The sequence below is a fragment of the Nilaparvata lugens genome, chromosome 6, assembly GCF_014356525.2.
Source record: "Nilaparvata lugens isolate BPH chromosome 6, ASM1435652v1, whole genome shotgun sequence".
NCBI lineage: Eukaryota > Metazoa > Arthropoda > Insecta > Hemiptera > Delphacidae > Nilaparvata > Nilaparvata lugens.
In genome coordinates this window covers 10,469,347-10,484,696 of record NC_052509.1, presented here as the reverse complement: position 1 = coordinate 10,484,696, position 15,350 = coordinate 10,469,347, and the positions used below count along the sequence as shown (strand labels likewise).

General features: G+C 32.2%; 1 protein-coding gene across 1 annotated transcript in view; it reads left to right on the top strand.

Moving 5' to 3' along the window:
- Positions 1 to 14,039, top strand: part of LOC111057931 (laminin subunit gamma-1) — a gene marked incomplete in the record, with an annotated part of 302,675 nt that extends 288,636 nt beyond the window's left edge. The window contains 5 exon segments of the mRNA XM_039431348.1: positions 679 to 881; positions 3,325 to 3,483; positions 4,836 to 4,953; positions 10,119 to 10,231; positions 11,202 to 14,039. Of these exon segments, the coding sequence (XP_039287282.1) occupies positions 679 to 881; positions 3,325 to 3,483; positions 4,836 to 4,953; positions 10,119 to 10,231; positions 11,202 to 11,330 (722 nt within the window).
- Between the last annotated feature and the right edge of the window lie 1,311 nt (positions 14,040 to 15,350).

Here is a 15,350-nt window from a genome sequence, read left to right as displayed (position 1 = left end):
AAGACTTATTTGAACTTATCAAGACTTGTTTGGACTCATGAAAGACTTATTTGAACTCATAAAAGACATATTTGAACTTATAAAAGACTTATTTGAACTTATCAAGACTTGTTTGGACTCATGAAAGACTTATTGGAACTCATAAAAGACATATTTGAACTTATAAAAGACTTTTTTGAACTTATCAAGACTTGTTTTGACTCATGAAAGACTTATTGGAACTCTTAAAATACATACCGGTATTTGAAGTTATAAAAGACTTATTTGAACTTATCAAGACTGGTTTGGACTCATGAAAGACTTATTTGAACTCATAAAAGACATATTTGAACTTATAAAAGACTTATTTGAACTTATCAAGAATTGTCTGGACTCTTAAAAGTGTTATTTGAACTCATAAAAGACATATTTGAACTTTTAAAGGACTTATTTGAACTTAGCAAGACTTGTTTGGCTCATAAAAGACATATTTGAACTTATAAACGACTTATTTGAACTTATCAAGACTTGTTTGGACTCATAAAATACTTATTTGGAGTTATCAGTGACTTATTTGAACTTATATATTCCATTGCAGAGAATAAAGACTTATTTGGTCTCATAAAAAACATATTTTGACTTTTCAAAGACTTGTTTGGACTTATCAAATAATACTTATTTGGACTTATTCTACTGCAGATTTCGACAACAAAATCCAGGAGAGCAAGGACAAAGCGACGGAAGCATTGCAACAAATTCCGGAAATAGTTTCGCTGATCAAGGAGGCCGAGAAGAAGACGACCAATGCACAGGAGGCATTGGCTGGCGCTGAGAACAATGCCAGGAGTGCCAATGCCATAGCTCAGGATGCGCAGACCAAATATGCCGAACAAGCATCTAAGGTATTTGAAATATTTTCGTCAATTTTTCAAATATTCAATAGAATATAGAATAGAATAGAAAAATGCTTTTATTCTCCATTAAACTATAAATACACAATAATTAAACACACATTTACGGCTTGATCACACGATCGCCAGCCGGAAAGTCGGAAAACATGCGATTGTGGAAAATACATGAATATGATCAAAGTGTATAGTAAAATACAGAAATTATATGAAATAATGATGAATCAAGTAGTAACACAGTAAGCAATATAATGTATAGTGTAATGATATAGTCAGTAACGTGAGTGAATATACAATGAGGAAGGTTGAATCCTCAAATTGAAACCAACTCAAAAATAAAAACAAGGCTTGAACTAAAATAAACAGAATGTTGAAGAGAGCAGAAAATAACAATTACAAGTGATACCAAAAATCAAGTAGTGAGTGCCTCGACAAAGTAGCCAATGATAGCTCTACCAATAAAATTCCTGGGTGAGAACATGTCTGTAATTCCAGGCTTATCTACAGTAAGAGGCTAGTTTCTTCCAATCTTTGCCGTTCATGTACATAGTAAACTCTTCCCTTGATTGTCCAACAACACCAAACCATTTCTTCCTCCATTCCTTCAAACAAGGGCATCGAGCAATGAAATGGAATACATCCTCAGCCTCCTTCAGATTGCACATCTAGCAAATATAGTTCCCATTAGCTACCCAAGGTTTATAGTTCAAATGGATTAGCTCACCCCTTGCCTTGAAAATCCACCTCATAACCCACTTTTGGGTGTCCTTTCCAATGTATTTCTTGTCACTCAGCTCAAAATCGAGAGTCCTGTACAACGCATGAAACCGTCCCGCTCGTGCTTCACCTATAAATTTATTTCTGTGAAACATTTGCAGAGCAGACAGTATGCTTTGGAAAGACTTCCTCCAACTTATCACATTCTCCAAAGGAAGATTAATATTCAAGTTTACCCTATCACAAACGACCTTCCACTCCCTGAACCAAAAGCACTTATCTCTTATTACTTGCTGAGCTAAAATTTTTGGTAGTCTGTCATCTTCCATTTTCATGATTTGTGAAATGTAATTAAAATGCAACCTGAGACAGTATTCAAAGAGAGGAGTTAGTCCTGTTTCGATGAAGAGCATATAATTGGGCGTATTTATGGGTAGAGCGAACACTTTTGATGAAGAAGCGCTGCAGTTTTTCAATATTTTCGTACTGTTTACAACCCCCATATTTGAGCCTCATAACATAAGACTGTCCTAGCACATGCCTTAAACAATTTACATTTAGAAGAAAAGTCGACCCCATTACCATTCAGGCATTGGCTGGCGCTGAGAACAATGCCAGGAGTGCCAATGCCATAGCTCAGGATGCGCAGACCAAATAAGCCGAACAAGCATCTAAGTTATTTGAAATATTTTCGTCAATTTTTCAAATATTCTATAAATGTTCAGAAATTGCTCGCTTAATGTAATAGGATAGCCTGATAAATATTACAGAGTCCAGTCATTTTACTATTGCTTAGGTTGATGTTTTTATTATGGCTCAAAATTTTCAAAGTTTATTCAATATTTTTCTAGTTGTTATCAACTTATTACCAAAGTGGATTTTTCGAATTACATTTCTCTATTAATATTCTAAAATTAGAATTCTTTGTGATTTTTTTTTGTAATAAAAATATTTTTGTTTAAAAGTGATGAACAATCATGTTCTCTTTTGGACTAATTTATTGTCATTCAAAATTCGGGAATGGAATGGTAAGGACTATAAAGCTGCGTTCACACCAAAGTTATTAACAAAATGTTAATAGCTTAATCCTTATAGATTCTATTAGATTGAACATAACTTATCATACACATGATGAACATAATTATGTGTTTGTCAAGTTCCGTTCAATCTAATAGAATTTATAAAGATTAAGTTATTAATATTTTGATAATAACTTTGGTGTAAACTTGGCTTAAGCCTGTTTCCCAATTCCAATCATTTTATGATTATGTGTTTCATCATTGTTGAATAAATAAATAAATGTGATCATAGTGATTTGTTAAATCAGATGAGATATGTGAGTTCTGAGAAGTATTTTCTAACCAATCATATTTAAATTATGATTTGTGATTGTGAATAAAAAAAAATAAAAAAAATATCAAATAAAATATAGTGAGGTCCACGTTATAATGACAGTGGAGAAAGATAGGAGATCAACGTCGCCAAAGCGAGAAAGAGATAGCGCTATCCGCTTTGTTGAATGATGAACAAGGATGGCAATTACCATTGCTGATCAAACACTGCCGTTGACCTCACTATAATTTTCTTATCTGAGACTTACTACTTACTACCTATATAATATCTGTGAGTAATTTCTTCTCCCTTCACCAAAACCGTAAATTCTGCAGGTATTTTATAAGTTCCTCGAATAATTTTATAATCATGATTTATTTTATTTCAGGAAGCAGATGAAATTAGGAAAAGTGCTGAGGTGACTAAAAACGAGGCGGGTAAACTGCGAGATGAGGCTGATGCTCTGGCCAGTCGTGTGGTGGTCACTGCTACCAAAGTCAACGATTTGGAGGAACAAGCCAAAAACGATGGACGATTGACCAAACTGGTCAGTATTCTCTTCAATTTTACCCTATTCTTATCACTATTTCATCGTTTTATTATAGTTTGTGATAATGGATTCTCTTCCAATATTATACTTTTCAACATTAAGTACTGGAAGCAGAAAACGATGACCGTTTGACAACATTATAGTCAGTATTTTCTTGAATTTTATTCAATTTGCATTTATGTTCCATGTAGTATCCAATACTTTTAGTATCATACTCTTCAAAATTTTTGTTTCTTGATACTTCGTATACAAAGATAAATTGTCTAGGCCTACATCAAGCAAAAAAATTATGAACGCTTAAATAAATTATTGGTACAATAATTGGTATAATAATTATTATTGGTACAATAATAATTATTCAGTTCGTTATTTCATTACTGTACTGAATTATTAGTGTATTTCAGATCATTACTATTGTTTTATTATCATTCTCAATACTGTATGCTGTTTATGATATCAATATGCTGCTTAACAAAATTAAGTTCCAAATTATAAATGGTGATAATAATGTATACTTTTTGGATATTATTCATGAATCTTACTTCAACGATCCAAAGGAACAAACAAGAACGATTGTCGAAATTGGGTTCTTTTTTTCTACAAAAATACTGAATCTCTATCAATATTCAATTCATATTTATAATCTTTCTCAGGGTCGCTTTCTTCAAAAATTTTAAACTCAAGCAACTTCCAGTTTAAACCATCAGATGGCTCAATTGAAACACTTACCGTACCATGAATACAACCATTCATTGTACCGGTACGGGTTTAATAGTCAAACCAACTTTGGAGAAAGCGATCCTTAATAGGGTATACTCTTCTGATATTATTTTCAATCTCGCACTACTTAATTGAGAGATGGAAGTCGAAACGATTGCCTCTTGACGAAATTCGATTGTTTTTACTTGGGTATTTTATCACATTTCCCAATAACATAGAGTTTATTGAATGTAAACAGTTTATTGATCACTCCCGTGTTATCGGATGGGCACGTTAAACTGTCGGTCCCAGCTGAAGTATGACAGTCTTAAGGCCCATTGACGGCTTAAATTATATATTCTGGCGGTGGGACCTTCTCAGATAAGTATGACAAAAATATTGTACGTAACTTGTACGGTAACGTATTTACCGCATTCGTATGATAATTCTGCCCTCAACCACGTTTCGGGCAGAAACAATCATACTTATGCGGTAAATTATCGTTACCGGACTTGTTACGTAAAGTACTATTAGGTACTATTGAATGTAATGTTCTCTCTTCAATAATTTCTTTAGTATGTCTAATATATTGTTCAATATTATATAATTATTTTGAAGTTATGTTTATTAATTTTTGCTTTGTTTTTCAGGCGAAAGAGAAAGTGGGACAAGCCAATGCCAGTGCTTTTGACGCCCTTGAAAGAGTGCAAAATGCCCTGGAAGATGTCAACAATGTCATCAAAGACTTGAAGGACCTTGTCGATGTTGGTATGTATATTTCTGAATTACAATTTACAATTTTGTGTCCCTAGAATCGAGAACAATAAAAAATCCAGATTAATGCTAACTTTATCACAGAAAACTCACAGAATTGATATTAATGCAATTGATCAATTGTCACAGAATAATTGATATTAATTCAGCATTCTGGACAATACCAATAAAAAAAGAAGACAGAATGAAAACTGCATTTGTGACCCACGAAGGCCATTATCAATGGTTACGGATACCATTTGGTTTGAAGACCGCGCCTGCAATTTTTCAAAGAATATTGGTAACACTTTACAAAAAAATAAGTTGACTGATTTTTGTACTTGCTACATTGATGATATTTTAATATTTTCAAAGACATTTGAGGAACACTTGAAACATATAACCTCGTACTTGATGCGGTTTATAAAGAAGGTTCAAGCTGAAATTGGAAAAATGTAACTTTGCAAGGAGTTCAATTAATATTTGGACACATAATTGAAAATAACTCAGTCCGTCCACTCAATGACAATCTCAAAGCAATTGAAAATTCCCACAACCGAAAACCAAGAGAATGTACGCCAGTTTTTGGGGAAATAAATTTCTATTATAAATACATAGAGAATGCAGTGAAAGTTCTAGAACCTTTACACAATCTACTGAGGAAGGACATACCTTTTATCTGGTCAGAGCATGTGATAAAGCTTTCCAAAACGTGAAAAATACTTATGTTCTAGTCCCGTATTACAATTTATGATTATGAAAAACCAGTATTCATTTTCACCGATGCCAGTGGAGAGGGATTTGGAGCAGTACTGAAACAACTCAACAAAACGATACCTACACATATTGGTCGATCACTTCTCTAGATATGCATTCACTTCAAGCTCTAGCGGTCAAACTACTAAAGAATACATTCGTTTGCTAGATCTCATCTTACAAAACCATTCTGTCAAGATCCTATTAGCTGATCAATATGCGTCTATCAAATCAAAAAAGTTTAGAGATTACCTACTCGAAAAAGGTGTTACAATGGTGTTCACATCGGTAGATTGCCCACAATCAAATGGTCTTAATGAGCGGCTAAACCAGACATTGTGAATCGTATTAGATGCAAAGTGAATAGTCCAGAAGGAAGAACGCAGACGTGGTCGAAAATAGCGGAAAGTTGCACATCAGAATACAACAAGACAATCCATAGCACTACTAAATTTACACCAAGATATCTGCTATTGGGAGAGGATTTGGAAATAATACCATCACAACTGAGGAAAAAACGAAACTTACAAATAGACAGAGAAGAAGCAATAAAAAATTCCAATTTAAACCACAAACGGAACAAACTGAGATGTGATAAGAACAGAAGAATATATGGTTTCAAGGAAAAGAACTAGTGTATATAGAAAAAGGGAACAAGTTGAATAGAAATAAATTGATGAAGTTAGAAGTGGACCGTTCCCCATTATAGAAGAATATCAAACTCAATGTATGAAGTGGCCTGCGGAATCAATGGGAGTGAACATAACTTATCATACACATGATGAACATAATTATGTGTTTGTCAAGTTCCGTTCAATCTAATAGAATTTATAAAGATTAAGTTATTAATATTTTGATAATAACTTTGGTGTAAACTACTTGGCTTAAGCCTGTTTTCCAATTCCAATCATTTTATGATTATGTGTTTCATCATTGTTGAATAAATAAATAAATGTGATCATAGTGATTTGTTAAATCAGATGAGATATGTGAGTTCTGAGAAGTATTTTCTACCCAATCATATTTAAATTATGATTTGTGATTGTGAATAAAAAAAATAAATATCAAATAAAATATAGTGAGGTCCACGTTATAATGACAGTGGAGAAAGATAGGAGATCAACGTCGCCAAAGCGAGAAAGAGATAGCGCTATCCGCTTTGTTGAATGATGAACAAGGATGGCAATTACCATTGCTGATCAAACACTGCCGTTGACCTCACTATAATTTTCTTATCTGAGACTTACTACTTACTACCTATATAATATCTGTGAGTAATTTCTTCTCCCTTCACCAAAACCGTAAATTCTGCAGGTATTTTATAAGTTCCTCGAATAATTTTATAATCATGATTTATTTTATTTCAGGAAGCAGATGAAATTAGGAAAAGTGCTGAGGTGACTAAAAACGAGGCGGGTAAACTGCGAGATGAGGCTGATGCTCTGGCCAGTCGTGTGGTGGTCACTGCTACCAAAGTCAACGATTTGGAGGAACAAGCCAAAAACGATGGACGATTGACCAAACTGGTCAGTATTCTCTTCAATTTTACCCTATTCTTATCACTATTTCATCGTTTTATTATAGTTTGTGATAATGGATTCTCTTCCAATATTATACTTTTCAACATTAAGTACTGGAAGCAGAAAACGATGACCGTTTGACAACATTATAGTCAGTATTTTCTTGAATTTTATTCAATTTGCATTTATGTTCCATGTAGTATCCAATACTTTTAGTATCATACTCTTCAAAATTTTTGTTTCTTGATACTTCGTATACAAAGATAAATTGTCTAGGCCTACATCAAGCAAAAAATTATGAACGCTTAAATAAATTATTGGTACAATAATTGGTATAATAATTATTATTGGTACAATAATAATTATTCAGTTCGTTATTTCATTACTGTACTGAATTATTAGTGTATTTCAGATCATTACTATTGTTTTATTATCATTCTCAATACTGTATGCTGTTTATGATATCAATATGCTGCTTAACAAAATTAAGTTCCAAATTATAAATGGTGATAATAATGTATACTTTTTGGATATTATTCATGAATCTTACTTCAACGATCCAAAGGAACAAACAAGAACGATTGTCGAAATTGGGTTCTTTTTTTCTACAAAAATACTGAATCTCTATCAATATTCAATTCATATTTATAATCTTTCTCAGGGTCGCTTTCTTCAAAAATTTTAAACTCAAGCAACTTCCAGTTTAAACCATCAGATGGCTCAATTGAAACACTTACCGTACCATGAATACAACCATTCATTGTACCGGTACGGGTTTAATAGTCAAACCAACTTTGGAGAAAGCGATCCTTAATTGGGTATACTCTTTTGATATTATTTTCACTCTCGCACTACTTAATTGAGAGATGGAAGTCGAAACGATTGCCTCTTGACGAAATTCGATTGTTTTTACTTGGGTATTTTATCACATTTCCCAATAACATAGAGTTTATTGAATGTAAACAGTTTATTGATCACTCCCGTGTTATCGGATGGGCACGTTAAACTGTCGGTCCCAGCTGAAGTATGACAGTCTTAAGGCCCATTGACGGTTTAAATTATATATTCTGGCGGTGGAACCTTCTCAGATAAGTATGACAAAAATATTGTACGTAACTTGTACGGTAACGTATTTACCGCATTCGTATGATAATTCTGCCCTCAACCACGTTTCGGGCAGAAACAATCATACTTATGCGGTAAATTATCGTTACCGGACTTGTTACGTAAAGTACTATTACTATTGAATGTAATGTTCTCTCTTCAATAATTTCTTTAGTATGTCTAATATATTGTTCAATATTATATAATTATTTTGAAGTTATGTTTATTAATTTTTGCTTTGTTTTTCAGGCGAAAGAGAAAGTGGGACAAGCCAATGCCAGTGCTTTTGACGCCCTTGAAAGAGTGCAAAATGCCCTGGAAGATGTCAACAATGTCATCAAAGACTTGAAGGACCTTGTCGATGTTGGTATGTATATTTCTGAATTACAATTTACAATTTTGTGTCCCTAGATTCGAGAACAATAAAAAAATCCAGATTAATGCTAACTTTATCACAGAAAACTCACAGAATTGATATTAATGCAATTGATCAATTGTCACAGAATAATTGATATTAATGAGCATTAAATTAAATGAACTAAAAATAGTAATATGAACTAAATTTATAGTGAGGGAATAGGCATTGAGCTGCATTCATATCAATGCTGAAATTATGAAACATGACTCGCTCACAGCATAGTTGGAAACTCATTACGGTACGGTAATAAATAAATTATAATTAATATTAATAATGTTTGGTTTTGAAGCATCTAAATTTAAAATTCTATGTTTTAAAAACAATTAAGGACTGAGAATTTTGTAAAGTGAACAACTACAAGACTTGACCTATTTCGGACTATGTGTAACCTTATCTAAATTTGGGAGAGGAATAGCACAAGGTTACCTTATTTTTTCTCCCTATCATTTTGATGATGTACTTATTTACCCTTATATACCCTTCGAGGTAGCGTAGTGCTACTGGAGTGAATAATTAAAATGTATGAAGAGCTGTTCATGAGAAAATATAATAATAGTAGCAAGAGCAGTGAGTGAGAAAAATGTAGTGTAATTTATATTATATATAGATAGTAACTATTAGGACTTCACTAGAAGACTTTATTATAAAAATAATATGGTTACGGTATAAGATGTATCAAAAAAATTATGGTTGGTCAGAGTGACCAGTTCCAATATGATTAACAAGAACAAAATCAGTACCTAATGGAATTGATTGTCCTCACTTTTGAAATTTCAATGAACTGAATAATGATTACTGAACGAAAATCCCAACTAAATGCTGTAAATCACACCGAAGAATTTTGCTACTGCAAACATTGACAACAGGGTAAAGGGATGGTGATTCACAGCATTTAATTGAGATTTTCGTTTAATATTCATTATTCATTAATTAGCATTTGAACAAATGCAACTTCCAATTTATTTCCATCTGTCAATGAACTGAATTTAGAAACAGAAGAGGCTTTGAGTTAGCGCTTGATTTCCTTTCCAACATTGTAATGTTTTTGACATGATGTATGAATATTAATATGAAGTAGCCTACTAAATTATGGTAGGAATAATATTCCCCTATTGTGGGGAGAAACAAAGATAATCACTACCTACTCTATCATTGATGTGTTGAAAATAGTATCTGTTTTCTTTCTCTCCTACATCTTCCTTTTTCATCTTGTCCGTTGAGAAAGAGAAGTATAAGTCTCTTATCTTTTTCTTCCAATCTTACAGAGTAGCGTCTTCTCAAAACTTCTGTGTGCTATAATTTAGGGTAGTTGAATTATTGACTTTAACAATCAATTTCAATTACTGTACTGAATTTTTATTTAAAAATTTGAATTTTTACAGATGCAGACGCATTGGATCGTCTAGAGGAGAAATTGGCAAGAGCAGAGCATGAGTTTATGGCTGTTGACCTGGATAAGAAGCTGGCTGAATTGGATGAAGCAAGAATAGCACAGGTGAGATTTCATTATTTTCGAATTAATCAATTATCAAGTCAATTCTATTATTGCTAGCCTAGGTCGAAGATATTTTGTGCTGATAACAATTGGACAAAGCGCTCGTGGAAGACCCCGGCTACAATATCTGAAGCAAATTACCAAAGATCTAGGGATCCAGGGCTACATCCAACTGAAAAGTACAGCTTTGGAAAGAAAACGATGGAAAGCTGTCTACCAATCGAATGATTGAAGCTAAAGAATGATAATAATTGAAATTGAAATTTAAATAAATGAATAATTAATTTGAATAAATAATAAACATAACATGATAATTAACATAAATAAATAATTCATTCCAAGTCTCTGAAGATAACTAACATCCAGCAGCTTTTTTATTCTCTTCCGAAATCCTTGAGCCATATTTATATATTTTTTTTAGTTTCTGTTTTGCTGTATTGTTTCTGAATGAAACAATATTGCTGTATTGTTTTTTAATGAATTGAATAACAATAAAATTATTATCCTGTACTAATACAATATAAATTGAGATTTTAGTTACATATCTTTCTCTTCAAGTAAAACTCAACAATCCATTCCAGGTCTTGAAAAAAGATCAAAAATGTCTAGCCCTCTACAAATTGATTGCAATGATTGCCTATAGTGGGGTTCAAGTTAAAATGTCAGTGGAGAAAGATAGGAGAACAACGTTGCCAATCCTCTGTCTTGTCAATGCCTTCTATAGACGGTAGCTGTTACAGGTTTATTAATGTAATATTAACTGTTTATTCTCGTTTAAAATAATCAATTATATTCTATTAAAAAAAAGATTATTGGAAAAAATAAATAAAAATTGCAGTCAATTAGCTGCATGTCGCTGTTTAAAACATCAGAATAGTGTCTTAATACATCGCAGCTCGGAATGGATCAAGAAATCATCATCTTTGAGGAAAAATTATATGAATTTAAATATATTTTTTCGATTTTTCAGACACAATTCCTGAAAGACTACGAAGAAGAACTGAAACGACTGAAGGTTGAAGTGGATAACATAGAAGAAATCGACAAGGCCCTCCCCAACAAGGACAGATGCTTCAAACGAACAAGGCTCGAACCTTAACTCCTTTTAGTCAGCTATTAATCAATTATTTACAAATTTAGTTGAATTTTTCAAATCGTTCCAACGCCTACATGCTGCCATTAAGCAAAGAGTCCCATGAAGACTGTTTTATTGTATAAGTTGTTGAGAGAACTTATATCATACTATTTTTATTATAATAATGTACAAATCAGAACATTGTCAGTAGGATAAATAATGATGTATTTTTGTAATAAGAGATGGCGGATCATATCTATCCTTGCCATTTAGTCATTGATTAGTGTATTTTTCAAGAGCAGGTGTAGAGTAGTAGGAGATGATATGGAGAGGTTGGAAAATATGATGGAAGATTCACTGTAAGTCTATAATTATCATTTCCTAGATTCTATAGTTTCTATTTTTAAATTAAACAGTTGGAAAAACATCAGTATCAGGCTGCTAAAGCCCAGTTCACAACAAAACTGTCAACTGAAATTTCAACAAATTTCGGCAATTTGTTGCCAATTTCTCAAAAAGCACAGCAACATTCAAATTGTTCTCTACATAAACTTAGAAGTTCAACAATTTTTTTTTGAAGAAAACTGCTAACAAAATGATCATGACAACTCAGGAGTTAACGTGGCTTGAATAGGCCTACACTTCATAGAGAATAAATCAGTGTTGAGAGTGGATTTAAAAATCCGAAGGCGCTCCACAAGTGAGTACTAGTTTTAATAAATAATATTCAAAAATTAGACTGTAGTGTCGTTGAAAGTAGTTCAAAAACAGAAAGAATAATATTCAAAAATTGAATTTTCAGCTGCTATTCGTATCAAGTTTTTAATGTTTTAGAATACATTTTCCCATCATTTTTTATCAGAGCTTTCAAGCGTTCGTTCATTTTTGATGTGTGAACAATTTCTTTATAATGAACCACAATCAAAAATCACTTTCTAAATAATATTTTGTTTTTTAAACTACACCTTCTAAATATTTTTTATTTACTATTTATTTCTTTTAAATAAACAGCCACATCTGGAGTGGCACTGAAATCATTGAATAGACAGCCATAGCAGAAAGATCCTTTCCTTGGCATAGGCTGATTTTCTAGAAAGTTCTGAGGGAATAATCCTTTCTTGGATTGGTCCTCTTATTAATTGTTTAGCTGCTATTCTTACATTCCTAGAAAAGTTTTCAAATTTGGAATCTAATTATCTGAAAATAAATTCCCTTTCCATTTTCAGTATGTGGATAAGGTGTATCAAATCTAGTTGCTTTTCCCCTCACGAATAGTGGGAGATCTTATAGACTTACAGTGAAAATTTCATTTGAGAGAAATGGAGAAGATAAGTGTCTCTTTCCTTACATTCTTCAGAGGATATTATCTTCAAGAATATAATATCCTTTCACTAGCCGTGTTAGTAATTTAGTGTTAATTAAATAAAATGTATTGTTACCAAAGTTTGTAAATATTATAAAGATTGCTACTACCAACTCATAGGATGTACACATTTCCAAATATGTTATCAAGAAATTCATTTTGAATAACTCCTCATTTTTAGTTTTGAAATGTCAAACTCTAATCAAAAGCCATGTCACTGCCAATATGTGTTATGGTGTGAGATATTAAGAAACAATTTCTAAATAATTCTTTTTCTATAAATACAATAATTTATCTTTTCCTGATCTTAATTCCCTTATAAATATAATATAATAAGTGGAAGGTCATAAGATATCGCTAATGTTGTTAATATATAATTTAATGTGGGTTTTATGAGGTCGTCTATCAACACCTGTCTTCAAGTTTAGGCAGTTTTATTTATTTTAATTTGATTATGTAATATTAGTTTTGTATCTTATACTTCTTGTTTTGCCAAGTCAATTCTTCATAAATATTTCAATATAATATACGTATCTAAGTGCAGGCAGTTTGATCTATTAAGTCACTATTATACAATCGAATAGTTCTCCAATGATTGAATAATCTAAGGTAGCCTTATGTTATTTTATTTCAATACAGGCGTATTCTGTGTGAAGTTGTAAATTATAATAATAATTTTCCTAGTGAATGATTCGTCTGAGTAATACGACAATACAGTTTTTAATCAGTTACAGTAATATTGTTGAACTCTACAATCTTGAATTACAGATGAAAATTACTGAGATAATAATATTATTAATCTTGAATTAATTACAATTTATTTATTCAAGGGAACGAAATTTGAGAATTTTCTTCTATTTTTAAGGTTCAACTGACTCTGATGCCATTTTATTTTCCATATTTTCTGAACAATTTTATTCATATAAGTTTTTAATAGGAGTAGATGATCAGCTAACGTGCCTATAATCTATATCTCCAACATGTAGGCCTGATGAAATTATAAGAAATGTTGTTCTATATCAGCTTAATTTCATTTTGTAAGGATTCTTATTAATACTCTATGAAAATCTTAATAGAATATTGATCATTAGAAGTGCCTACAACCTCCTGTCAACATGTAATAACTTTCTCTATGTAAAATACTTCTAATACCAACTATTTTTCATGCCAAAGACGATATAAGAGTTTCATATTATTGTGTTTTTTGTTAATTCGCTTTTGTCAGATAATTTGAGAGGTATGTGTGACTGTATTAGTAAATACAAAGTGGATGTGAGATGATATTTTGAATGATATTGTTGTAAACTTTTGGAACCACCGTAATTTTGTATTGGAGGAATGCATTTGAATATAATTTTATAAGAAGCAAATTTTGTGTTTTATTTATTTATACCCTCAAAAAGCACACAACACTGATAAGTAGAAGAGTATAATAATATATCAAAGGTTGATAATATACTGTGGTATTCACTTTTATACCACAAAGTAATCATTTCGGTCTTTTAGTTTTCTATAGTGTGGTCCATGTTATAATGGCAGTGAAGAAAGATAGGAGAACAACGTTGCCGAACCTCTGTCTTGTCAACCTTCTATAGACGGTAGCTGATACAGGTTTATTGATGTAATATTAACTGTTCATTCTCGTATAAAATAATCAATAATACAAGGTTATTCAAAAAGAATACCACAACTTTGAAAATCTGTATTTAATCAATGAAACATAATAGAAACTTGGGTTGTAAATCAAAATGAAGAGTATTAAATTAAGTTTTTCCCCATTAGAAAACAAGTTGACAAATGTTCAATGTGACCCCCTCCAGACACTCGAGTGATATCAATACGATACTCGAACTCGTTCCACACCCACAGTAGCATATACAGTAGCGTAACAGTTTGTATAGCTGCTGTTATTTCTTGTTTGAGCTCCTCAATGTTAGCTGGTAGAGGCGGTCGATATACCTTATCTTTAACGTACCCCCATAGAAAAAAATCACAGGGGTTGAGGTCAGGGCTTCTTGGAGGCCAGTGATGAAGTGCTCTGTCTCGAGCTGCTTAGCAGCCGATCCATTGCCTCTGATAGTTTTCATTCAAATGGGCACGGACAGATCAGTGCCAATGGGACTAAATAAGCAACTTAAAAAACTTTAGAGCTTCCTCAAATCGATGACAGATAGTGCTTTACTCTGTTTATTCTTTGAAGTGTTATCAATTTTCAAAGTTGTGGTATTCTTTTTGAATCACGGTGTATTTTATAAAGAAATTATATTTTTCAATAATTTCATAATGAATTTTCATAATTAAGATGCAATATCTTTTTGATTGAATATTAATTCTACATTGTTAAAAGACGATCTGGCAACAGAGCAAAGCGAGAAAGAGATAGCCCTATCCGCTTTGTTGAATAATAGACAAGGATATCAATACCATTGCTAATCAAACACTGCCATTATAACATGGACCTCACTATAGACGTTCTAACATGTCAGTGCATATTTGTCTTGGTAACTCTCTCACACACTATCATATTATATCTATATTCTTCCCATTATACTCTTCTCCACTATATTCTACTATATCTACAGATACTAGTAGTTCTGTGAACAGTAGACCTCACGCAGTATTCTCATCCACAAGTACCTGATTGAAACTATAGACCTTATGGAAATACAGTAATAGACTGG